General features: G+C 35.8%; 1 protein-coding gene across 3 annotated transcripts in view; it reads left to right on the top strand.

The window, feature by feature from the left end:
- LOC110377185 (modifier of mdg4) overlaps window positions 1-22,850 on the top strand; it is a 452,561-nt gene extending 429,711 nt beyond the window's left edge. The window contains exons 5-8 of one of the 3 annotated variants that reach the window (XM_064037734.1): window positions 19,305-19,706; window positions 20,009-20,284; window positions 20,748-20,924; window positions 22,515-22,850. In XM_064037734.1, the coding sequence (XP_063893804.1) occupies window positions 19,305-19,706; window positions 20,009-20,284; window positions 20,748-20,924; window positions 22,515-22,720 (1,061 nt within the window). In that variant the 3' untranslated portion in view covers window positions 22,721-22,850. Of the gene's footprint in view, window positions 1-7,164; window positions 7,944-19,286; window positions 19,707-20,008; window positions 20,285-20,747; window positions 20,925-22,514 lie in introns of those variants that run through there. The other 2 variants (XM_064037733.1, XM_064037735.1) reach the window with 2 other exon arrangements.
- Window positions 22,851-26,810: the final 3,960 nt, after the last annotated feature.

Raw genomic sequence — 26,810 nt, 5'->3', positions numbered from 1 at the left:
TTTAGAAATTAGTTTTAAAGATCAAAGTTCCATTTTGTATTATAATTATTGTGCCTTCAAGAGTTTTATGTAAGAAAACCAAAAATAAAATAAATCATATTGTATGGTAATTTTGTTTTCATTACTTCAAAACCAATAGTTGAAGAATTCCAGTTTATGGCAACTGCAGCGCAGTATTATGTTTGATTTAATAAAACGTGCTGAACCCAATGTTTTCTCGTCGAGTCAGCCGAAAGATGTCCACTGCTGGACAACAACCTCTCCCATGGTTCGCCACTTTGCTCGATCTTCAGCAACCCACATCCACTGCTTCGCGGCGACCTTGGCCAGATAATTTCAGAATTTCGTCTGTGGTCATCTATCTATTATAATATTGTGAAACTGAAGAATATAAACAAATAAATGCTCTAATTTGCGTCAATTATAAATTTGGAAATTATTTGTTCGCCTTTTTTGACAAATAATAGACATTTGTTTAGATAAATTAACTAAGAGTTCCTCTCCGAGCCCATCTGTCTGAACAGACCCTAAATACTTCAGTCATAGACGTCGATCAAAAATTATAGATTTGTATGATCATCAGTATCTCTTTAGGTTCTCTTTGCCGCAACCCGATGAACACTACTCACTACTGAGGATAGAATAAATAATGTCATTTTCCAAACGAAAAGTTCTTTGTTATTGTAGTTATCTTTCTTCCTTAGTCGAAACTAAAAACCATTTACTAACACCGATACTGTTAAACGTAAACCTGTTTCAGTACCTACAGATGCACTTCCTAACACGGGTATTACATGTGAATTCCATATTACCAATTCTCAGATTTTTATTTGAAGAAAATGCCTAAACATGAGCAAAATTGACACTTTCCTGTGCGACGATATTCCAAAACGCAAGTTTTCTACCGACATACCTAATACGTATAGTAAATACATAAATAAATCAACCAATAACTACCTAATCACTTTCTTGTATATTACTTGCCTGGATCTATTTAGACAGGAAAGTGATACATTTACTTTGATTTATATTTTTTTCTTAACAATTTATATTTTAACCCGTTTAGGCTTCGTTTCACAACCTAAGAAAAAAAAGACCAGGGAAGAAGTATTAGCACAAAAGCGAGCAAATGAACGAAAACGTTATGAAAGAATGAAAACTGATCCAGAGAAGATAGGCGCTTTAAAAGAAAAGAAAAAACAGTATTATTTAAAGTTAAGAAGTACAGGAAAAATAAAAACAGTATCCGAGATGACTGAACGTGAAAAAAACCACTGTAGGAAGTCGTGGCGAGCAAGATCTACTAAATACTATAAGAGAAAATGTGCTGCGACAGAGAGTGCTTAAAACGTTAACCCTGAACCTGGAATTCGGATTTCTGAACGTGAACTGCATCAAAACGGATCTTGTATCGTTCACTTTTCCTGACTGCTTATCGGATCAAGACTATGCAATGAAAACTTAAACTAGACTAGGTATTTACGAAATTTTCGACTGGTTATTATAAAAAGACATTGTGATTATAAATGCCACTCTAAGGGATTGTTCACACCAAACGTATTGTCCGCCGCTGACTGTGAGTATACTCACTGTCTGCCCCAGTGTGAACGTCGACTCAATCTGCAGTACGCGTACTCACCAAGCCGACAATAGGCTATAGCGTACGATGCGCTACATGTGTGAACAAAAGAATAGGCTCTTGTAGGTTCACACTAGATGCGTACGCTGAGCGGCTGACTGATATTTGAAGTTGCTCGTAGTATTTTATAAACGATAAAACTAGCGTAATTTATTTTTTTCAAATCAGACGTTTTACTGATATTTCAATTAAATGATGCGCATTCAGATAGTTGCCATTTGCGAAGCTCTAGAGGAAGACGAAAATAATAAAAAGAAGAGATTGTGGGTACATCCCTTAAATTTGAAGAGATGTTTTCTTGGTCAATTTCATACTTTATATTTCGAATATAGACTTTATCCAAATAAGTTCAAGAAATATTTTCGTATGACAGTAAAACATTCGATGAGTTACTATCTTTAATACGTTTAAGTTTATATAAAAGGGACACTAAGGCATCGTTCAGACCAAACGTATCGTCGGCCGCTGACTGTGAGCGCGCGTTACGCAGTTTATTGCTTTTCCATATATATTGAAATTGTCGTTCACACCGAACCGACTATACGCTGTTACGTCGTCTGTTGTAGCTGACTCTCAGTGGCCGATTATTTTACTACGCGACTATGCACGGCGGACGCGGATTGGCTACGCGGACGCAGTTGCCGAATAGCGCCGCTCCGCCGCGTACGCTCCGCCGCGCCTCGGTACCGCACGTCGATTAATAAAGTGTCCCTTTTATATAAACTTAAACGTATTAAAGATAGTAACTCATCTAATGTTTTACTGTCATACGAAAATATTTCTTGAACTTATTTGGATAAAGTCTATATTCGAAATATAAAGTATTAAATTGACTGAGCCATTTTATGTGTATAATAGTCAGCCGCTCAGCGTACGCATCTAGTGTGAACCTACACGAGCCTATTCTTTTGTTCACACATGTAGCGCATCGTACGCTATAGCCTATTGTCGGCTTGGTGAGTACGCGTACTGCAGATTGAGTCGACGTTCACACTGGGGCAGACAGTGAGTATACTCACAGTCAGCGGCGGACAATACGTTTGGTGTGAACAATCCCTAATTATTATCGACGTGCTGAACCGAGGCGCGGCGGTGCGTACGCGGCGGAGCGGCGCTATTCGGCAACTGCGTCCGCGTAGCCAATCCGCGTCCGCCGTGCATAGTCGCGTAGTAAAATAATCGGCCACTGAGAGTCAGCTACAACAGACGACGTAACAGCGTATAGTCGGTTCGGTGTGAACGACAATTTCAATATATATGGAAAAGCAATAAACTGCGTAACGCGCGCTCACAGTCAGCGGCCGACAATACGTTTGCTCTGAACGATGCCTAATAATTAAGTTTCTTTTAAGTTACTACCTCAAAAAAGGCTGCTGATTATTTTTGTTACTTATGTATAACGTATTCTTTTCAAAGAATTGGTTGATTTATTGATCTCTTTAAGAAAAAAAAATTGTAATTCTTCTTTTTTAAATAAAATATTAATATAATAATTTGTGAAGAACTACCCACATACCTTTAGGTAGGTACCTATATTTGTCTACATTTGGTTGATACTTGCGAAAAAAACTACCCATGACTAACTTGAAATACGATAGATAGACACGGTCTAAGAAACTTAAATTTAGAGGAGACGAAACGAGAATTTTCACTTTAAGTAGCTAGCTGTAAGTGCTATCGACAGTTCTAGTTGGTAGACCGATTTCAAGTACCTAGTAAATTGTCTTCTGGAAAATAAGTATTCAATAGCTCACGTGAGAAATCTAATTTCTAAATTGATTTTGATCTAGGATCGATAACTCAGAATACCTATTCAAATTAGTATATTATGTTAGTAATTGTAAATGTTTCGGCTCCTCGATTAGCTTAGATAGAGATCCAGTAGGTTTTGACTTTACATATAGAATACAAATAGGTACATGATCATAATTTGAGTAGTAAAGATTTAAAATGTCCCTCAATAAAGCCAGACGAGACAACCGATTGATTAATAAAAAGAGATCAATAGCAATTGATACCATATTGTCAGGCTCCCGCAAATGTACCAACAATTTGAATATTGTACGTAACCTAAAATCAATTTAGGACCTAATACTGCGGATATAAGGATCAAATTTTAATGAAGAGGTGAGGAGAGGGGCCTGCCACGTTTTTGACGAATGTACGATAAGAACAAAGCTGTGATTCATGCAGATTTTTTATATGAGTCGGCCTCTTGTAATTAGGTAGGCAACTTGGGCTTACCTTGAGGTTATAATCGTCAAATTATCAAAACAGCTTGATTTGTTTTGATACATTTGATATTTGAGAATTAGTCATTCCTCGCTTATCTATCTGAACTTGTAGGTAAACTAACTAGCACCTTAATAAATGCTAGCCAAAAATGTCAAGGAAGTACGTAGAAGTCATCACAAGGTGCTCTTGGTATATAATAAATAACTGACTGACTGGCAAATTAAAGATTTGCATCAGCATTCTATTGATAATATAGCGTTGACGAAAAATAGCTAAACATTTATCAAGAGCGAAAGGCGATGGCCAAAGAAGCGATGGATGGATTGCGTGAAAGTCTCTATGGCTTTAAAGAATGTTACTTTTGAGATGACGGCACATAAAAGAGTATATAATGAGAAAACATGGTGCGACGATCACAAATAAAATAGTTTTAATAGTAGGAGGATGATGGTGAGGAACGAAAGGCGTCGGGCCAAGTTTGAATAGATTTTGGCCTTCTGACATCTGTTATCTCTCATAATTCGACATTTAAAGACATTATTTTTTATTACAGTAATTATATTTCCCGAGAATCACACACCACCACCACGTACAAATCATGTCTTCCAACGGGGTAGCAAAAAAAAGCGCTGTGTTGGCTGTTACAGCAAATTAAGAAATTCTATGAGTAGCATAATAGCTTCCAAAAGAGCGAAGCGCATAAAGTCGTATTGTGTGCAATGTAAAAAATCCCTGTGTTTGTATTGTTTCTATGAACAACATTAACGTTAAGAATGAAACTGAGAGATCCTGCTGGATTTAGGCAAAAAAATATGTTTAACGTTTATTTAAAATTAAATAATTGGCCTGAAAGTCTTTGGTTTATCTTCATTACAGCATTTATTTTTTTAGGGGGTTGGGTAATTCTGGATCAGCTTTTGTCAATTCTTTTACCAATAGCATTGATACGAGCGCTGGAGTAATTCCCTCCAGTCGTAGATGAAACGTTTTCTAGTAAGTTATTTCATTTTAGAAACAACAATCACAATGGCCCGCAAGCAAGCAACGTGGACCGAAAATGACTTGGTGTCGGCTGTCCAAGCTATACAAAAAGGAAGATTAAGCACATATAAAGCTGCTGAAGTTTACAAAATTCCCAGAAGAACCCTTAGGAATCATCTCCAGACCGGTAGTTTGAAGAAAACTCTAGGACGAAAATCCATACTAAGTAAAGATCAGGAAACAGAATTTGTTGGCAGAATCATGTGTTTAGCTGAAAGTGGAGTTTCTATGACACCTCTGATGCTACGGCGTTTGGTCTATAAATTTTGTGAAATTAATGAAATTAAGCATGTCTTCAATAAATCTGCAAAAGTAGCTGGTAAAGATTGGTTTAAGAGTTTCATGAAAAGACACCCGGAAGTAGCAAGAATACAAGTTCAGGGCAAGAACTTAGCGCAAGCTAATAAACTGAATAAATGTACTGCAAATGATCGCTTTAAAGGTTTGAGTGAAATATATGCAAACCTAGATTTGAGGATTCATCCCGAAAAAATCTGGATAGCAACTAAATAAGATAGGTTTGCTTCCTACGATTCACAAATTGCAGATCTTTTTATCAAAGAAAAGAATAAAAAAGGGTGCATGAACTCCTTGAATATTTTACCGTCTTCGTCTAACGAAACCAGATCTTTAGGACAACCTTTTACCTCGATAGGTTCAATCAAAACTTTGCAGATTAGGTTAAAAAAAAATATCCCAACCTTAAGACTCGAGTTTTCTGAATTATTACTAAAATGCTCATAGACATTATTTAAAAGTCTACATTTGTGTATGTAACCAAAAAAAGTAAGACTAGGATTGATAATTCCAAAGGTTTAATTAATACATTATTAAAATTGGTTGATTTGGATGGCTAGTTTTTATTTATTACCCGTTAGCCTGGCTTATATCTGAACCCACTATATTCTAAAACTTGTTTAATTAAAATTTCGTGCCATGGCGCGACATGATTGTAAAGATATCTAGGCAAAGAAACTAAATCAAAACGCGCAGAAATCCAATGTCCTTGTCTCAGGACATTGTACAAATATTTCCAAATGACGCTTCAATGTCCCTAAAATCATGGAGAAAAAAAACATAATTGTGCTTATTGTCCTTCAAAGATTTTCAGTGCTTAACACCTGTGTGCGGAGGAAGACTATAACCTCGATGTTTCTCATGTTTGCAGAAACTAGTATTCTATGGATACCTACGGACTGCTCATGCCACGTGCGGCTGTCTCCCCTCAGAATAAAACTCATAATTATTTGCGCTCAAGTAAATGTTATATTGTTGTTACCAGCATATCATCCTGTTTCCTACAAAAATATTCCCTTATACAAAAAAAAAGAAATTCTCAATCTTATAGAATCTAATCTATTCAAATGTTTTTTTATTTGCATTCCAAGCTTCACCTCACAAGAAATCAGAGCGTTTAAAGAAAAATAAACTCAAAAAACTACGTTTAAAAATATCATAAAAATACATTCGAGAGATGGAAGCAAGAAGGCAAGAGTCTTCTGACTAACCGTAACGAATGCTAAAGACGTTCAAATGACAGCTGGGACCTACTAATTTAACGTGCTTACCCAAAGAAACGCGACCTTTGATTTATAAATAAAACAGCCTTTTATTCAATGCTAAATAAACAAAGATCCTGAACAACTGCAATCTGACGGAAAACCACTAATAACAATTCTTGTTTTTCCTGTGACTGATTAAGTCCGATCAAAGGTCGTCTCAATTTAGGTACTTGAGGAAATATATAATGCATACGTAATTGACCAATGAGATACATAAACGTTGCTAATATAACTTAATTTGGTTAAATAAAAGGCGACATCTTTAATATGCCTGCGATGCCTCCAACGCAGAAGGTCGGAACTCATTTTTTTTACAAAAATCGTTTTTTTTTGCACCATTACAATCAACTTAAATATGATTACGTATTACTTAAATCCAAATTTTAATATCTTGTATAAATAGTGAGTTTTTAATGGATAATGGTCTTCGAATTCGATAATGGTCTTTCGAAATTCTCATAACACGGAGTCTGGAATAGTGCCTAGTGTTCGACAACAGGCATAACAATGGGATTAATAACTGAGTGGACTATAATAACCTATGTAACTTTTATTTCCCAAAGGGGTAGCCCTTTGGGAAATAAAAGTCGTGATGCTATGTTTGATTTACGTTAATTTTCTAAGTCTCTATCTATGTATTTGAAACATGTGTAAAGTTTGTAACTAATTCCAAACTTGTATTTTTAGAGTCGCTGGTACCACTCGAAGCTGAAAACCAGTGGGATAAGTACAAGACGATGTTCAGGCAATCTTTTATCAACAGTACAACCAGCATTGACAAAAGTTATACACCAAGTATTACAGAGGTAATCAATAATCCAGCCACAACCCTGTTACCTTCTGACAATTCATCTAGCAGTGTTAGTAGAGCCAATACACCACAGCTCAGTAACGCGTCGAGTCAGAAGTCTTCTGCCTGCTCGTCATATGAAAATACACCTCATAGAGTTACAAGAAGACGTCACCGTCGCCGTGATGAGTGGAAGGATATTAAACGAAAATGTTTAAAAAATTTAGGAAAAGCATGTTTGAGTAGGAATGGAGTTCCAAGAGATGGAAAGATTTTAAAACAACCATGTCCAGTTACTTGTCGTCTCAAATGCTTTCAAAAGTTTGATGCACAGCAACGGGAACGTATATTTAGTTCTTTTTGGAAAATTGGAGATCACCGTCGACAGTGGGATTACATCGTCAATCACACCGAAGAAGTCGATACTAAGTATCCTTCTACAACGAAACTTGGGTCTAGACGTAAGAAATCTGTTAAGTATTACTTGCCTGTTATTCAATCTGATTCTGACTTGCCCAATAAAGTGTTCGTTTGCAAAACAATGTTCCTAAATACACTTTCTGTTGGAGAGAGAACTGTTCAAACAGCTTTGGCAAAATGGCGCTCTAGTGGTGGCTCTGTTTCCCCTGATCGTCGCGGTGGCACTAGAATGACGAAATGAAACAGGGCGTTTTAAGGCATGTCAATACTTTCCAGCCCTTATATAGCGATATATAGCGACCTTACATTTCCAAAAATGTTTTCTTTGTACAATGAGTGGTGTATAAGTGAAAATATAACTAAAAAGGTATCGACGGTAAGACAGTATCGTGATATAATAAATCAAAATTTAAACATATCCTTTCACAAGCCAAAAAAGACATAATGTAACGAGTGCCATATATGTATACCATAGTAACAAAAATATAAAGACGGAAGAAGAAAAACATAAACAAGAACTACATATAAATAACAAGATTAAAGTTAGATAAATGAAGGCAAATAATAAGAAAGAAGCATTAGAAAGTGGAGGAAAAATAGTTACAGCCTGTTTTGATTTCCAAAAAATATTAAACTGTCCTAATGGCAATGTCGGTTTTTTTAAATAAAAGTTTATATTAACGTAAGTTATGAAATATGAAGACTGAATTACGATTCTATGATGAAAGTTATTGCAATAAAATTGATTAGAGCAGAAATTGTACGGTGTTTTTTATTCATCAAGTACCTTATTAAAACACCCTTTTGAGAGATACGATAGTTTGCAAGTTGCATATAGTCATAATTCAAACTTACGACGTTATTCGTGTTCTTTAAATCAAGTTTATGAACGCATACAGTTGTAACAAAAGAAAACTTATATGGGAAATTATGTCAAAATTCCTATCCCTAGTAAAGAAAAGATAGTTAGAATATTGGGATGGTCTTTAGGCAGCATCATTATCTAGCAATAGCTGGTATGGTTTTACTTGCATCATAATTACAGGAATCCCACTGACCGCAGAGTAGGTACATAATATTTTTCTGTCTACTCTTAAAAAATAAATGCCTTTTAAGTAGAAACCGCAACCTTTTTGTTATGGGGAAATCCCAATTTCTTTAATAGCTAGTAATACGGTTTTTTGTTTGTTTTGTCAGGTTTTTATTACTTATTTGAGTCATTGGTGACAAAAAAAAAACACGAATAAATATTTATATAGCTTTATGAAGGGGAAAAATAGTTGAATATTTGAATAGTTAAGCTAATTTCAAGTTCTAATAATCCCCTGCCGGGGCTGCGGGTTGTTCGAAAAAGATACCGCGGCCCTGGCACATAAAAGGCCTATGACGGAACACGACGGTTTTTAGTCAGTAAGAGTGTGACACTCCCTCGCCGCTGCTAACCCACAGCTGGAGGGTCATTTGATGATTTTTGACGTCGTTAAAAAAAAATTATAGTGATCCGATTTTTACTAAAGGAGAAATTCTACTAAAAGGGTGCACGGAAGTGAAATATTAATAATAAATAAGAATTATTTTTTGCGATAGTAATGTAATATGCATACTGAATTGTGATGAGTTTGTCCAGGGAGGTTTCCTGGCTCCAAATGAGCTTCAAAAAGCGTTACTAAAGTACTGCTTCATTATACTTAGGTACCTTTATTTTTTTTTTCGACGTTAAAAATCATCAAATGACCCCTCCCTCTGTGGGTTAGCAGCGGCGAGGGAGTGTCAGACTCTTACTGACTAAAAACCGTCGTGTTCCGTCATAGACCTTTTATGTACCAGGGCCGCGGTAACTCTTTCGAACAACCCGCAGCCCCGGCAATACTTAGGTACCTACAGTAATGATTTTGACAAACGTTAGGTACCTACCATGACATTATTCATTATCTCCATAGAGGGTATCAAATAAATCACAATGTCAGTACGATCACATGACTCTTTGACCGTCATGCTTTTTTTTATTCCAAACTCTTTTTATATCCCGTGACCTAGGTTTGAACTTACTATATATAGCCTTACTTTTGTCAGACTTTTTATACGCCTGAGTTCAATGAAATATCGTATGAAGTAATGGTACCTAAGTATTAACAATGTATGTTTTTGCGTGTCGTAATAACTGTGACGCATGTTGTATTTAACAATAGGTGCTATGATAAGAGTAGAGGCACTTGGATACCAAAGATTAAATGTACGACAAAAAATTATGGGTACTTACCTATAAATAACATACCTAACTATAAATAATGAATTAGGTAAGTAGATATACTAATTCGTACATAAATAATTCATTTTTTTTGCATTCCCTTAAGGGTTAGGTTTAATGTATCGTTCCAGTAGACGAACCAGGAGAGAAACCATAGCTACAAACTTACCTACAATAAAAAATTAAAATAAAACACGTTTTAATAAAATCCTGATTACAAAATACACAGGTACCTACCACAGAGCACGTGTTATTTGTTTTCGTTCAAAGATCAAGGTGATACCAAGTAAATACATAATGGTCCTTCGACTTCAATTGGTGTTCGAAGTTCATGCTGCATTGAGATTTTTTACGTTATCGCTATCAACACGCGATTATTGGAATACTTCATTATAGTATCTATGCAGTAGGTACCTTATTTCCGTAAAACGAGATTCCACCGGTATGAGGCATGTTGACGCACGCAATTTCACCGTTTTTTTTGGTCTACTTGCTCTAGAAACCAGTAAAAAATTGCGAGCGAAAATTTCTAAAATGTCCCGAAATTACAGGCTTTCTGCACGAATTTGTAGTGGACTCGTATACTTACACATTTTATGGTCGCGAACAATACTGGTAGAATCTGGCCATAAGATTAATAGTAGACTAGTCTGAGACAAAATGAGGACAGTCCAAAACTTCGTCTGCGATGTCCAGATTTCTTAAAAGTTGTAGCCAGGCAGTAAAACTCATAGGTAAATTAGAGGTAAAAACAGAGCAATTAATATTATAAATGCTGACACATTTGGTATTTACATATACATATGCCAGACAGTTAAATTGAACCTGGAAATTAACATAATACCTAAGTAATTAAGATTTAAATCGGCTTCTGTTTTTCCATGGTAGGTATAGATAAATACCAATCTATGCAGGTGAACTTGAGAGAAATAGATGTTATCTTGTAAGTACCCAGAACTCTAAAACTCAAGGCTATGCTTCGAAAGCTAATTGTAATGGTTTTTCATCGAAATCCAATCAACGCTTGCTGACTATTATTTAAATTTAAATGCATTATATATAATTTGTTTTCATGTCGGCAGATCATCACGTGATTAAGTATCTAAACTAAAAAAAAAATCAATATATCAGAATATTGAAACAGGCGAAGGTAAGGAGGATGGTTAAAAGATAAAAAATAACAGAGATAAAAGGATTCTCTAAAGATACATCTATAAATTATCACTAGCAAGCGAGACATCTTATTTAGTGTCTATTAGGAAGCTAGGCTAAACTAACCATGTTAACATATTAGCATACACAGTTTGTATGACACAATTAATATGCAAATTTAGAACAAGTTTGTAATAAACACTGCGCCCACGCATGCTGGGACACAAAAGGACGAACGCTTTACGTCATTCCTTATTGAAATAAACTGTTTATTTTTTCATGTTGCATAATATCCTATGCTGTTATTATTTAAAAATAAACCAACTTGGCCCAAGTTCACTCACAATCTAGACGTAAGTCTACGTTTTATTATGAATTTTTACATTTAAATATCAACTTAAACAGTTGTTTTAAGAAAAACGGTTGTTTAGGTTGTCGGTGAACTTCGGCCTTGCATCAAATAAAGTCACCTGTTTCTAGTAGTTTAATGTCATTAATTTGCAAAATTACTAGCTAATAAACTTTTTATTTTTTTATCCTGCCGATAAGGCAAATGTCATTGGAATTGGGGATAAACCTAAATGCAGATGGGGCAAAGTTCTCTTTTTTTATTGAAGTTATCTAATTATATGTAGGTATATACCGTAAAACTTATCTGTTATGAACATAAATCAATCGATGCGATGATTAAGTATACCTACTATAAAACCGTACAGTTACTACTTCTTCCAATATAAAAATATATTTTTAGCAAGAAAAAAGCCTAAAGACCCAATTTAAAATAAATACATTCGTTATCAGCGAGACCAAGTTCGTGGGCGTTCTCGTTATTCGTACTTCTCTTATCTCCCACGATATTGATAACTGCGTCACAGATAGAGTATTATAGGCCAAAGTCCAAATTAACACGCTTGGAAGGACCTACGTCATAACAGTATACTATTGTTGCTAACTATGTTAATATCTCCGGCTAATGGTGGCTTCATGTAAATTAATCTCAATTTGAATTTGGTAAGGTCATCTTGTTGTAAAGTTACAAATAATGGACACGTTTTAGGACTTTTTTATGGTGCAGCATTATAAGGACTGATTCAGAAGGCGGTACTCCTTGAAACAGCGCGGATTTTGAGGAGGTTTCTGTCTATGGAATCCTAATCACCAGCTAGGTAGGTACCTAATGAATGGAATTTCCCAGTACAACCATAATTCCATAGCGATATATATGCGGCTGCTTAGGTATAGGTATAGTAGTGTAACATATGTGGTGTATTCAGGTAGGTAGGTACTTTTATTCGAAAGTGCTAATGCGCTCCTGTGTCCAAATGGGATATTAAATGCTTACTCAGAGATGGGCTCCCCTCGCCCCTGTTATGTGCAAATTCCCCCACCTTTTTTTTCGGTGGGAAATTATCGATGATGAGGGAGTGCCAGAGTTACTGACTGACTATCACCCACCATGTTCCTTTTTGAGCTCTTTATGTATTAAAGCCGCGGTAACTCTTTCGAGCAATCCTACAGCCACATCCCCTAAGCTTGGTTGCGTCGACTCATGTGAACCGACAATAAATCGCAAATATATGAGTAATCGTTACCGTCGTCATATATGCTGATCTTGTTATCGGTTATCACATTATGTCATCGTGAGAACGCAGTCTGATAAAGTGATGTTGCATCCAACTGTTTCTGTTCAATATCACTTTCTTTTATGTCATGTTTAATGTGATGAGTCTCCGCCGAGGCTGCGGGTGTGTTCGAAAGAGGTACCGCAGTCATGGTACACAAAGGACTATGTATACATAGAAGTAACATAGTCGAGTTTAAGGTAGTAAACGTAAAGTAAGCCTTTCCCGATTGTATAATCCCGTACAGTTATTATTTTATTGAACTATAACAACTTAACAGTATCCTCTTGTATCTCGATTCAATCACGAGTGTCAAAATGTATAACGTTGACAAACAAATCCGTAAGGCTACTTAGATCTTCACCATATCTAACATATTATCACATTAAGTGCTAATGAATTGAAATTATCGTACAAAAATGCTTTATCATACAATCTTTGACTAGTAAACAAAAGGTATATTTGAATAATAAGGGACAGAAAGATGTGACGCCAACTTAATACCGGCTCGGTTAAAGGAACTTAGGGCATTCCATCTATGAGGATCTTGCCTCATCAATATCATTAAAAAAATATGAAAGTCTATCGATCTGTTACGCTTATGTCAAATACAAGAATGGTATACAGGATTATTGCGTTTTAATGTCAAACGTTATTTAACCTTCTTCCGTGTAAAAGGAACCCATTTTGAAAGACACAATATCTAGTAAAGTTACTCCTTTTAGCTTCTAGTTTTGAGCTGGGTGAGCGAACACTTTAAAGGACTGCGCGGGAAACTAGATATCACGGCCATTGACATTCAAGGAACCGGCTAGACGTGTAGCCCTACGGTCCATAACGACATTCATTTATACACAGGAACGCAGGTAGGAGAGGTAAGGGGACAATGTACAGTCGCGGCCAGTAGTGTGAGCACTTTCTGTACCGAGCGGTGACGACCGTGGCCGTGGCGAGCGCGTTCGCTCTAAAAATACCGGAGCAAGTGTTAGTGAGTCACGATGCACGAGTGTGCGCGATTGTCCTTCGATGCCAACGCTTACAACTGAACGCATTGTATTTGATTGAGGACGCTGCTTAATGTTGTGGGTTTAATTCACTGGTAAGTTGTGGTATCTGACGTAGATTCTAGGTAATATTTAATTTTTGTGCTAATAAAGCTTTATAGAAAAATAGGATAGGATCCTTTATTAATAATCATAATTCAACAGAATCTATCGTGCAACCGGCAGGAAATTGTTGATGAAAATAACATTGAAGTAATAATTTCAGTATCCGTCATAGTTACTTCGAGAGGTGCGAAGCTCCTCCGTTTTGATGGTTATACTTACTGGCGGAGGATGCGGTCGAATACCTCTGAAATATGGTACTGCTCCTCAAGGAAAAACGGTTGCCGGGCAGCGATCAAATGCAAAGGCAATGGGATAATAACTGAGGAATCACATAATCATGAGAAACCTATCTTAGTACAAGGTAGTGATGGGAGATATTTTAAGTTCAAGAGTTTATAAGGGTTCCTACAAAATCTTCGGCCTGTTCTATTTTATGTGTAAGATGACAAGGACGTATGACGTTTGTCTTACATTGTTGCACTAGTGCCTTCCATGGCAATGGCAAGAGCCAAGCTGTCCAGTAATGTTTTCGTTCTAATAATACACTTTATTAAAAATGTATTTTTTACTTTTGGTTTATTTGATTTATTAACTTGATAGCATCGGTTTACATGATAATTTCATCATATAACTTCCTAGCTCAACTTGCAGAGTCCAATGTTATCGGAGTCAACCTATAGTGTAAGTCAAATATTGTTAACGCTTCTGTTTTGAAAAGAGTGTCTATGGAGTTTTTTTCTCCACAAGACCCACTCGTCGGAACTGTGTATCTAGCTATTGACTTTTCGTAAGAACCTGTACCTAATAGGAGTAAGAAATAAAAACTTTGAATCACCAGTAAAATAACGTTGAAGTTCTTATTTCAGTATCCTTCATAGTTACCACGAGAGGTGCGACGCTCCTCCGTTGGGATGGCTATACTTACTGGCGGGGAACTCGGTCGAATTCCTGTGAAATATGGTACTGCTCGTCAAGGGCCAACGGTTGCCGGGCAGCAATCAAATACAAAAGCAATGGAATGACAGCCGAGGCAACACATAATCATCAGAAACCTGTCATGGTACAAGATGATGACGGAAGATATTTTAAGTTTAAAACCAAGTAGAATTCATACAGAATCTTCAGTAACATTGTTTTGTCTGTTGTATTTTGTGTAATAGGTATGTGATAGATCTTTACTGAAATACTCTAGTCTAGTGCTCGACGTATTTGTACAATTGATTTATGCTTGTTAGCTAACAAGACATCGCCATTAAAATAATTTTGAAGTAATAATTTCAGTATCCTTCATAGTTACCACGAGAGGTGCGAGACTCCTCTATTTCGAAGGATATACTTATTGGCGAGGGACTTGTTCGAATTCCTGTGAAATATGGTATTGCTCCTCAAGGTGTCATGGGTGCTGGGCAGCGGTCAGATATAAGGACAATAAGATGATAACTGTGGCGACACATAATCATCAGAAACCTATCTTGGTACAAGAAAACAATTTAAGATATTATAAGTCTAGGTTTTCAGGTCGTTAAAATAGCATCTACTTGTTTTGATGATATACCTTTTGAAATTGGATTAAATCCTTCATTGACTAAAGGAATTGCTACTTTTTCTTCACTTTACTTTTTTGTCTGAATAATTGTCTTAGTGTAAGTAAATTGGTAGACTTTGTCTCTTCCAACTTCAATTTCAATTAAAAAAACAGACGTAGAAACTTCTGACTGTTAATATACGTATCATTGAGGTGCTAGAGAATATAAATAAAATACCAGCTATCCGAAATCGTCCGATACTATCACCGAGATAGCATGATTCGTATACGTCATCGCCACACGTGTATTATTTGAGCGTGTAAACATTGGGAATTCTTTACTACTAAACGTGTAATCTACGTACCAAACAAGAATACAATAAGCGTGTTAAAAATAGTATCAGTTCTAATCAGAGCGACGGATTTTTGAAACTAGTAGCGCCATCTCTTGGTATGATATTGTAACTATATGCATTTTGTGGATTTGAACGGGACATGTAGGTAATCTTTTAAAGACTACAGATCTTTTATTAAGTGTTAGCAAATTTTGTTATACCTCCCATACCAATTGTAGCTCAGTCTAACATATAAAATGCTAATAAAAAAAATTGTATTGAAAATGACTTGTTTCATTTAAATATTCGTAATGAGTAACATTTTAAATACGTACTATTAAATGCTTACACTGTAGTAATTTCATTTATTTCAAGAATACCATGATTAAAATACTTTATTTTATTTTTACAGCGAAATTAATAGAGCTGACTACGGGGTCGACGTTACTTCTTTACGACGGTTACACATTTTGGAAGCGCAAACGCACTGAAAATTTCCGCGCGCAAACATACTGGCATTGTTCTTCCAAGAAGCAGGGAGCGTGCAAGGTTGTTCTCACCTGCGTTGGGACCCATATAATCAAAGTTCGCAGCCAGCATAACCATGACAGGCCTGTGTTGGTCGCCGATGACGATGGGCGATACCATAAATTCAATCCGAAAAGAACTTTGAAACATTGTTGGCATGACGATGGTTTCCTAAAATATTAATGTACAGCGTCAAATAGCTAAGTAATTAATACCCCTCTTCCCCCCGAAGTTTCTATGGAAAAAATGTTGCCTAGTTGAAATTTAATTTATAAACTAGTATTGTTGTTCGTAGTAAGTCTATCTGGTCTGAATATTTGAATCTATATAATTTTTGAAGGATAGAAATAGACAGACACAATTTAAACACAATTATTTATGAACTAGCTTCTTCCAGCGGTCACAACCGCGTTCCGTACCTATTACTACTTCACGCTTTTAGCCTTCCTCGCTACGTATAAACGAGCTGATCTTTTTTCAAATCCGACCTGAAGATCCTGAGATGACTTAGCATTATAAAGCAAACAGACAAACTTTTCAGCTTTATATCATTAGTATAAAAGTAGGTATAGATGGTAAATTTTAACTCAATTAATATCTAGGTACTTACCATTTGCTTGATTGCTTACTGTTGATTTTTAGAATGCATACAGTCTAGATATTTAATGGTATACTTGATAGGTCTTATGATAGATGCACGGGCGGGGTAGCACCCACCATTTATAATTAATTGACATACATTTACTTCATCCTCCTGCCCTTATCCCAATTCTATTTGGATGCAGTAGTCTTCCATACATCACTTTTGTCCAGCCCTCTGATCCATCAAGGATCAAGGACAGCAGGTCTATTACCTTATAAATCTTGCCTTTAAGTTTAAGGGAATATATACTTAATTAATTTAATAAATAAACAATATATAATAATATATCAATAAACAATACTGACATAATTGGTACACAATTTAGAAACTTGCCATATGAAGCTGTCGCGGACTTTAGTTGTCTAAATACTGCTAGCTCCATCTATTGGATTGAAATTTAAATAATTATATCTAATTGCGTTAGTTGTTGGTTTAATACATTTAGGTACGTAATTATTATAAGTTTAGGGTTTAGGTATATTAAATAAGAGCTTCTTTATGTAAGAATTCTGTTGGTTCGGTTGGAAGAAACATTTAATATGATTCACCACAGCAGAAGTGATTTAAAATGCTCACATTAGGAAAAAATTATAAAGACGAAATTAAGGTAAAACTAGTTGCGGGTTCCAACTCAAGGGCTCTCATAAACCAATTTAATGGAAATGACATTTTTATTTTGATAATTGAGGTTAGTGGGTGCAGACATTGTCTTGATTTTTTTCTTACGTGTTTTTCGTCCAAAGTTGACAAAGGGCAAAAAAACTTTTTTATTATACTATTTTGTTGCCTCACAGACAAAATTATTAAGATAAAACGTTAGCAAGCTTAAATTTTAATCTTACCTACGTTAAATAGCCGAGTAATACCCCTCGAAGTTTCTATGGAAGAATTGTAGACTAGTTGAACCTTAATTCATAATAAATTAGTATTGTTGTTGGTAGTAAGCGTGTATTGATTTTTCTGAATAATTGATTGTATATAATGTTTGAAAAATAGAAATAGACAGTAGTTCATAGTCAATTTAAATTAAACACAATTGTTCATGTTTGTCTAGTAAGAAAATAAATAAGTATTGAAAAAAAAACGTGCAATTTTTTAATGTTAGTCTTCAATATTATTTACTAGATATTATAAAAAAATGGTTCCATTATTTTAAATAGTTTTTTACCAGAATCAACTCATTTTTATTTTCACTATTATCTTGTACGTTTGGACATCTAGCGCCATCTGTTGGTAGCATTTCAAAACTAGTCTGCAACAACAACAGAAAATAATACAAACCTGCCTTTGAAGAGCCACAAATGGCGCAAATTATAGGTTTTTATCTAATTTTGGGTCATAATACGCATTTAGCAAGAGAAATGTCTATTTTTGTATGTTATTTATTAAGTTTAACGAAGTACGTGTAAAGAAACGTATCAGGCTTGGTGTGCTTTTTTGATGCTGTCAAACCCAAACATGAAACGTCACTTTGACTTGACAGTTTTGTTGCGTCATTTCATTTATTTTTACTATTTTCCCACGTTTATCTTTTTGTTATTATTTTGCAAATCCTATTACTTTTTTCAATTAGTTTATTTCACTGTCTAATTTTCATATTACGAGAATCTTTGTGCCCATTGTTTTCATGTCGTAGGTCCAGGTTATACGGGACAAAGATCGTGCTTATATTCAGTTGTTTTGATTCTCATAATACCAGTATTTGTGTAAATACACACATATTACCTGTTGATGTGATGATTAATAGTGTTCAAACGTTGCAGGTGACGACTTTGTGCAGTGCGTGCCCACGAAAAAGGGACATCAGATCTTGTTTAAAGGTTACACTTACGTTTTTAAAAGTAGGTTGCAGTGCGGCGCCGAGCAGTGGATATGCTCGTTCAGACAGAAAACAGGTTGCATATCTGTCATTAATATGCAAACGTACGGCGTCGAAGTGGTCAGGGATTTTCATAACCACAAGAAACCTATGTTTTCTGATTAGCCAACTTGTATTCCTGTGTTTACTATTTATGAGCAGTATTATTGTAATTTATGTACTCTAGGGTTGTAATTATCATTCATCACATTGTGTTCAGTGGCTGAAGAGAACTTTGTATACTCTTTAGGTCATATTAGAGGCATTGCAATGAAATGTAAATGCCCAACAATGTTTGTTATCAGAAAAAACCTTCAATTTATCTAAGTTAACAGTGTAATTAAAATAAACCAAATAAATAAAACAATGTTTCTCTTCCATATTTAACTATTTATTCAATCATATTAATTCTACATAGGTATTTCCCTCTTGTTTGTATCATGTATATTGTAAACAAAATAAAAAGTTTCAAACCATTATTATTGTCTTAATTTTCTCATTGTATCTAAGCTAGTGTATTTTTTAGATTTAAATTATCATTTTCTTACAGGGTGATGTATCCTATAATCATCTAATTAGCTTTGAAATTGATTACAGTTGAGCCTGAGCCTGAGCAGTTACCAGAGTGGGCATCTATATATTTCATTAAACATGCAGAGAATGAGATGAAATGTAATCTCTGTGACATCACTCTTAAAGTCGATGAGAAGTCGCTAGAACTTCTAGAACACTTGAAAGTTGACCACAAAGATATATATGACCTTCATAAAGACAATCCAGAGGCAACGGTAGGGTTCCGTATAGAGTTCCTGCATTTAAACATGTTGAAGGATGACGGTGACCCTAAAACACAGCCTGTAATACTTGGGGAGGTTTGTGAAGCCACAACAGAGACCATAGAGCAGAAAGAAGAGGAAGTCATAGCAAAACCAGAAGATAATGCAAACTTGCATTTTGTGCTTCTGGACGGGAAGAAGAAGAGTAAGCGGATTGGTGCAGGTTAGTATCATAATCATTCTAATTTAAAACTAATTCTTACAAACGAAAAAGTCTAAAACAACCTCCCCCAAGGGTCACCCGTTAGAAAGACAGTTCAATTGGAAACTATTTACACTAAAATTGGTATCAAACCACTTTCAAAAAGTTTCAAAGGAGTTGATATTATATAATTTACTTTGATTTTAATTAACATAGATGGGAAAAGGTTGACGATTGATGAGATAGATGATGATTAATCACCATACCAGGTATTCCTATTGTCAAAAGCAATCATTTAAACAAAATCTATTCTCAAATTCCAGCTCCGAGAAAACGCAGCTGGGTGTGGAAATACTTCGACAAGCTGAGCAACATTATCTACCGCTGCAAGCTTTGCAACGTTGTGTTGTCAATCAAGGGCTGCAACTCGAACAATATGAACCGCCACGTCAAGTCCAGACATCCCACCGTGTTCAAGAGTGAGGTCATTAAGAGAGAAAGGGTGGATACCGTTGTGTTCACCAGCGAGACAGACACGCCTTATGCTATAAAGACAGAAGAGATCTATGCTAGTGATCGGGACTATGAAGAGGTTACAGGTAATATATCTTTGTTATTAACAATATTTCGCCATCATAGTAGACTATTTCACCAATCTCTATGCCAAACATCATCTCAATAGGTTCAGCCCCTTTAGTGGGAAAGTCTAACAAGCAAATATTTGCATTCAAAGTAATGGGAGACAAAAGTTGTTAATAATTATTGATTATCAGATTATTATGCAACTATCCTGCTAATATTATAAATATCAAAGTTTCTAAACAATCTTATTCTATACTTTATTCGAAACTCCTTATAATGTATTAGCTGTTCCACGTTTCACCCGCGTCACGAGGATACTCATAAAACATAGTGCATGTTCAGCGCAGATAGTGTAGCTTCTTAACAATGAAAGAATTATTCCAATCGGTTCACTAGTTCTGAATTCTAACAATTCTAACAATCAATTCTTTCCTCTTTATATATTACTGTACATTAACATAAGCCTATTACTGATTACAGATAGTCCAACCCAGAAGCTCCGTCGCAGCTGGATCTGGTCATACTTCGACCGCGTGTCGAGCACGCAAGCACGGTGCAAGCTCTGCGACCGACACATCTGTCACGGCGGCAATGCCACCGGCAACATGAACAGGCATCTCAAGATGATACACCATAAGACTGCTTGTAATATGACTTGTGAGTATTAAAGTTTATTATTTTGTACTAACCGTTTTCTCACGGTTCCACCCGCATCCCGTGGGAACTACTGCCAGTCATCATCATCATCCTCCGAGCCTTTTCCCAATCATGTTGGGGTCGGCTTCCAGTCTAACCGGATTCAGCTGAGTACCAGTGCTTTACAAGAAGCGACTGCCTATCTGGCCTACTACCTGCTGGGCAGTAGTGGGAACTACTGCCCGTACCGGGGTAAAATATAGCCTACTAGCTTTTGCCTGCGACTTCGTTCGCGTGGAATAGTGTCTTCCGGCAGATTTTTGGTTTTCTGTCTGACCCACATAGTTCCCGATCTCGCGGGATAGATGGCGCTGTATGTCAGAAATAAATTTTATTTTATAATTTTTTGTAATAAAATCTATTCTCCATTTCTAAACTATGTCTGTACCAAATTTCACACAAATGGGTTCAGTAGAAAAGAACGAGAATAAAAGATAGAGTTACTTTCGCATTTATAATATTAGTTTGGATGGCACTCAGGAACATTGTACCTGTATTAGTATAGAAATAGCCACAGAAATTATCTAGAAGTATTGGGTTTCCCGGGTAACTGGGCTGAGGAGCTCAGATAGGCAGTCGCTCCTTGTAAAACACTGGTACTTTTCTCCATCTGGTTAGATTGGAAGCCAAGCCCAACATAGGTGGTAGGAAAAGGTTAGGCCGATACATAGGCAAAGGAAAAACACATGACATAGGCAAATGGGATTAGAAGTAGCAATGCGTCTATACGCTTCTCGTGCACATACTTTAGTAATTTGCACAAGGCATAATCCGATTATACGATACGATTACACTACCCTGCATATTGTGGTCTCGGGTTCGATTCCCCGGGTAAGGCCGAAATAGCTCTGTCGGTTCTAAGAAACTTGCTCAAAACAGCAGGTTCCTGTTTCACAGCAGGTAACAGTGTACCTGTGTCTTTGCAAATGTTTATGCATTATAATATATACCTACTGAACAGCTGGCTGATCTGCTAGAACAGTCGCCGTGAAAGAAATTGGTCTGTTCGCCATTTGCTACGCCGCGTAATGAGCATTATACTAGACTGAAGAAAACCCTAGACTGGACAAGAAGAAAAATAAAGACCTTTTCCAGAGTTCCTTATGACTGTACTGAATGTCATCCAAATTGGTTCCAGTGTAGCAACTCGCATCATTTGATTAATTTTATTAACAGAAGCTTAAAGACGGATTCTCATTATTACGACAGTCTAAGTATCTTCACGACATATGCCTTCACTTTGTTCCATTTTTGTTCAAAGTCTAAATGGTTAAATTAGGCTAAATACATTAGCACTTTTTACACCAGAAAATACAAAAAGACAGCACATTCACCACGTCCTAGACCTTAGAGTAAACTATTATTGAAAAGAAGCGGTTATTAATAAACTTCCTAGCAAAGAGTCACGATTTCTATCTGAATTTTATATATAGAGAAATACTAACAAGAGCTTAATAGTCCATAAATCTACAATGACTATAGCCACCATTGCCCTCTCGAACAGTAACAGCTACAAAATCTATTTCTACCCAAATACATCTCCAATTTCAGGTGACCAAAGCTGGGTGTGGAAGGTCTTCGAAGAGATAGACAGCGACTTCTACAGCTGCAAAATATGCCAATACAAGTGTTTGAAGTGCAGTGACATAGACAAGAGTATGACCAGTATACTGAACCATCTTAAACTAGAGCACGGAGTCATTTCTGGTGATCAGATCATCACGGGAGCGGACGTAGAGGGTGAAGAAACCTGTTAGTAGATATTTGCAGGACGACCATACGACGCACAGGGTAATCTCTTTAATTGTTTTATATATGTATAGACGCTAGAAGGTTCTAGATTTAGTTATCTGGTTGGTTCGTTGGATAAGACAATGCACTGTTGATGTCAGAACAAAAAAACGAGCGGAGGTGCCATATCGGAAAATCTCCTAAGAAAGTAGCGCGCTAAAATGTTTTAGTGCGGGAGACGAGGAACGTTACTGTCTACGCCTTTTTTGGAACTCGCCTAGTTTTTGGACAAAAATCAGTTCACTCGTAACTGATCGTTTTTGTCATGCCCACTAGGGTGTCCCAAAAAAATCAAAATCATTTTTTTTTAACGCATACCCTCCTATTTTATTCCTTTTGGTCCAAAACTATTATAAATAAAATTTTATGATGGTAGGACCACGGTAACCCGTGCCGACTTACATTTGTATGTATGTCATACTTGCTCTCTAAGACTAACGCGATCTAACTCGTCGATGTGCTTGTGATTTCTTGTTATTTAGTGATCGAATCATTGTTTTCAAACAGCCAACATGTCACTAGACTTACGCAGTTATAAAAAGGGTATATTTTCAATTAGGGGACCTAAAGCATCAAATGACGGGCTCAAAACTTCCGTAAAATGGACAAGTTCTGGCAGTTTCATTGTACAACTAGCGACCCGCTCCGGCTTCGCACGGAATAACAGTATTTCTCCGCTGTTTAATGTTTGTTATTATACATGTAAACCTTCCTCTTTAACCACTCTATCTATTAGAGAAAACCGCATGAAAATCGGTTGCGTAGTTTTGAAGAATTAGGTAAGCTTACAACGGGACACGGGGACAGAAAAAGCGACTTTGTTGTATACTATGTACTTAGTGCTATTCGGGAAATTGATTTAATTGTGAATGAAAACGTAAATCTTACTATTCGCGAATGCATTATCTACTGGGAAAAGGCGCGTATTCCAACAAAATCTTTGCCTAATTGTGTGACGAAACTCGTCACCTTGTATCAAGTTTGGAGGGACAAAAGACACAAGACGTTTTTAAGCAACGCCATCACGACTTTTTCAGCAACTTACATATGTAATTTGTTTGATTTTGATTAATAAGAATAAATCATCATGTCCCGAGCCTTTTCCCACTATGTTGGGGTCGGCTTCCAGTCTTGCCGGATTCAGCTGAGTACTAGAGTTTTACAAGGAGTGACTGCCTATCTGACTTCTCAACCCAGTTACCCAGCAACCCAATACCCTTTGATAAGACTAGTGTCAGACTTATTGGCTTCTGACTACCCGAAACGACTGTCCAAAATGTTAAATGACAGCCAGGAGAGCAGCCGGCCTACAGTTAGCGCGAGTTACAGAAAGCACGCGCCTCAGAGGAGCAAAGAGGAAATAACTCTTGAAAAACGATTGGATGTATCGTTTTTCAGGGGTTATTTTGTCTTTGGTTAATTTTTTTTTCAAAAAAAGATCTTAACGGTACGTTGTATGACAAAATTACCTCTAACTTCATTTCAGTAAAAAACGAGTTCTTTGATCGATCGCCTTAAAATTAATGACAGTTTTCTACATGAATGCGTCCTACCTTCTAGTCAAATAATGCTTCGTATCAAGAAACCAAAGTTTCAGCACTGAGAGTTAGTGAACGATGTGGCCGAAAGATCGGTGAAGCTCATGCAAGACTTTTATTGATTAATCACAGTAGATGAGGAACAAAAACAATTATTGTTAGGTACCGTCCTAGAACATCGGAAAATTTATCCTGACTGTAAAAAAAAAACTACTTTAAAATGAAAATTTTAACAATGAAATTATTTTTCAATGTATATGAGAAGATAAAACATTATTTGGATGTATTCGAGGTTTAATTTTAGTAATAATAATTAAGATCTAAATTTCTCCATAGTAAGTCAGTACAAATTTTCATGTGAAAACTTTGGCATTAAGTCGGCACGGGTTACCACTGTCTGATCGAGATAATATTTATTAAAGGAGATAATGAGGTCAAAACGAAAAAAATTAGAGGGTATGCGTACTTTAATTCGAGAAAAAAAAATTCCCCCTTATGTCTTGGGACACCCTAATGCCCACGGTACATATTTGACCTAGTAGGAAGATGGCGCTTGACCTACGTGCCTTATGGCATCTCCGCTCATTTTGCTCCGAAGTTCTGTCTGATTGCAATGCTGATTTTACTATCGAATTAGAATTGATTGACAATCTTTTAGACCAGTGCTGGCAGATTAATCGGACATACATAAAGGTATTTTCATTTATTAAATCGTATAAAATATAATAATTTTATTATACTTACAAACGATTTTGCCCCGTCATCAAATGCAAAAGTTAAATCGTTTGAAAGTAGGTAAAACATGATGATTGATGGAAAGGCTCAAGAGGGGCATAACTTGATGCTAATACCAATTTAAAAGTAGATTTATATGTGATTTTTCAAAACACAGTTGTAATCAGTTAGTAGAAACAAGGGCCCGATTCTCCTAAGTTAATTGTCATAATGTCAAAATTGAATAGAAATTTAATCGCAATAGCAGTTTTAACCATATCGGGCATTCTACTACTAATAAAAGACCAATCGTATTCCAATGACATTCGATTGGTTTGCGATTGGTCTATATTTTTGAATCATTATTGAATCACAGAAACGGATAAAAACGTTTATTTAAAAGAAAAAATAGCGGAATGCCACATACACTTCAACCGTAATTGAGTCGTGATTGGATCTCAGTTGGATGTGAATCGTATGTCGCTTAAGTAAAATAGCAGAATCGTGCCCCTGTTCTATGTCGGCGTCGCATCGATTTAATAGTGCAGTTTGCATTTAGAACATAGTTAATGCAAATAAGGTGCTATATAATCTGGATAAACTTTTATAAGAATTTACCTTCATGTGTTTACGTGTGGTCGTGCTGTATTATTATAATAGAGTATTAATTTATAATTATGTTAATTTAAGCCCAATAAATTGTATAATAGATATATGAAAACAGCATTTATTTTGGGGTTATCGAAATCGGTAGACTGTTAGTAAAGACATTAGTTCTGCTTAGATTCAGAGCTATTTTTTTCAGCTTTTTCGTTTTGATCGGCTTTTAATCACATAGATTGGTGGAGAAATGTAAAAAAATGTCCCCTTACAATTCACGGTGGATTTCACGATAGGATTTTAATATTAACCCCCTTAGCCCATTGATGTCAAATTCCTATCTATAGATATGTTATTGAAATCCGCCGTTAGTTGTTCATTTACCGATTTCGGCAAAACCAATTAGTACCTATGAGTACACATCATAAGAATGAAAAGCTATCGAACTTTTAACAATAATACATGCTATATTTTTCTGCAATACATTTCATGTTTCAAATAGTTTATTTTTAATATTAAAATAGTAAATAATGTAACTATAAGTCTTATGATTATGGATTATTTTCGTTCAATTTCAGTGTGTACAAAGTTTTTCAAATAATGTGTAGGTTTGGTGAAATTTGTGTATCATTGTCTTATGTATGACGTTGTAATACATACCTAGTATATATCATATGTTTTACTGTGTTGGATTGCCTAAAAGGTGATAGTAAAAGGCGCTAGAGCTTTACTTAAAATTCCGGTCTTGCAATTTTGTTATTAGAGTTATTCCCTTAAAAATGGTTTTGAAAGCAGTCAATAGTCTTAATTTGTGAATTTGACAAATAGCTAATTTACACTACAAAAAAATCGTATAAATCTTATATCTTTGGCCTCATCGAGGTTAATGAGTGTATGTATCTTCTTATTCTGTTTAAATGTGAAAATTAAATAACATTGCAAGTGCACCGAAAGGTGTTAAAATAGCAAATCAGAAATATGTTTATAACTTATGTTTATTTTGAATGTATGAGCTTGTCTCCTGAACAATTTCTATTAACAATAACACATCAGATTTTTATTCGTGAAATTATTGTAAAAGTACACAGTGCAAAATTTTAGCCCAGACCTGGAATAAAAGATAGGATAAATGATTCTGTGTTACAAAGTGGTAATATCAATAGTTATGTATAGAAATAATAATTGTACTAGTAAAAATATTTTC

The sequence above is a fragment of the Helicoverpa armigera genome, chromosome 14, assembly GCF_030705265.1.
Source record: "Helicoverpa armigera isolate CAAS_96S chromosome 14, ASM3070526v1, whole genome shotgun sequence".
Taxonomy (NCBI): domain Eukaryota; kingdom Metazoa; phylum Arthropoda; class Insecta; order Lepidoptera; family Noctuidae; genus Helicoverpa; species Helicoverpa armigera.
This window is presented reverse-complemented; position numbering and strand designations above follow the sequence as displayed.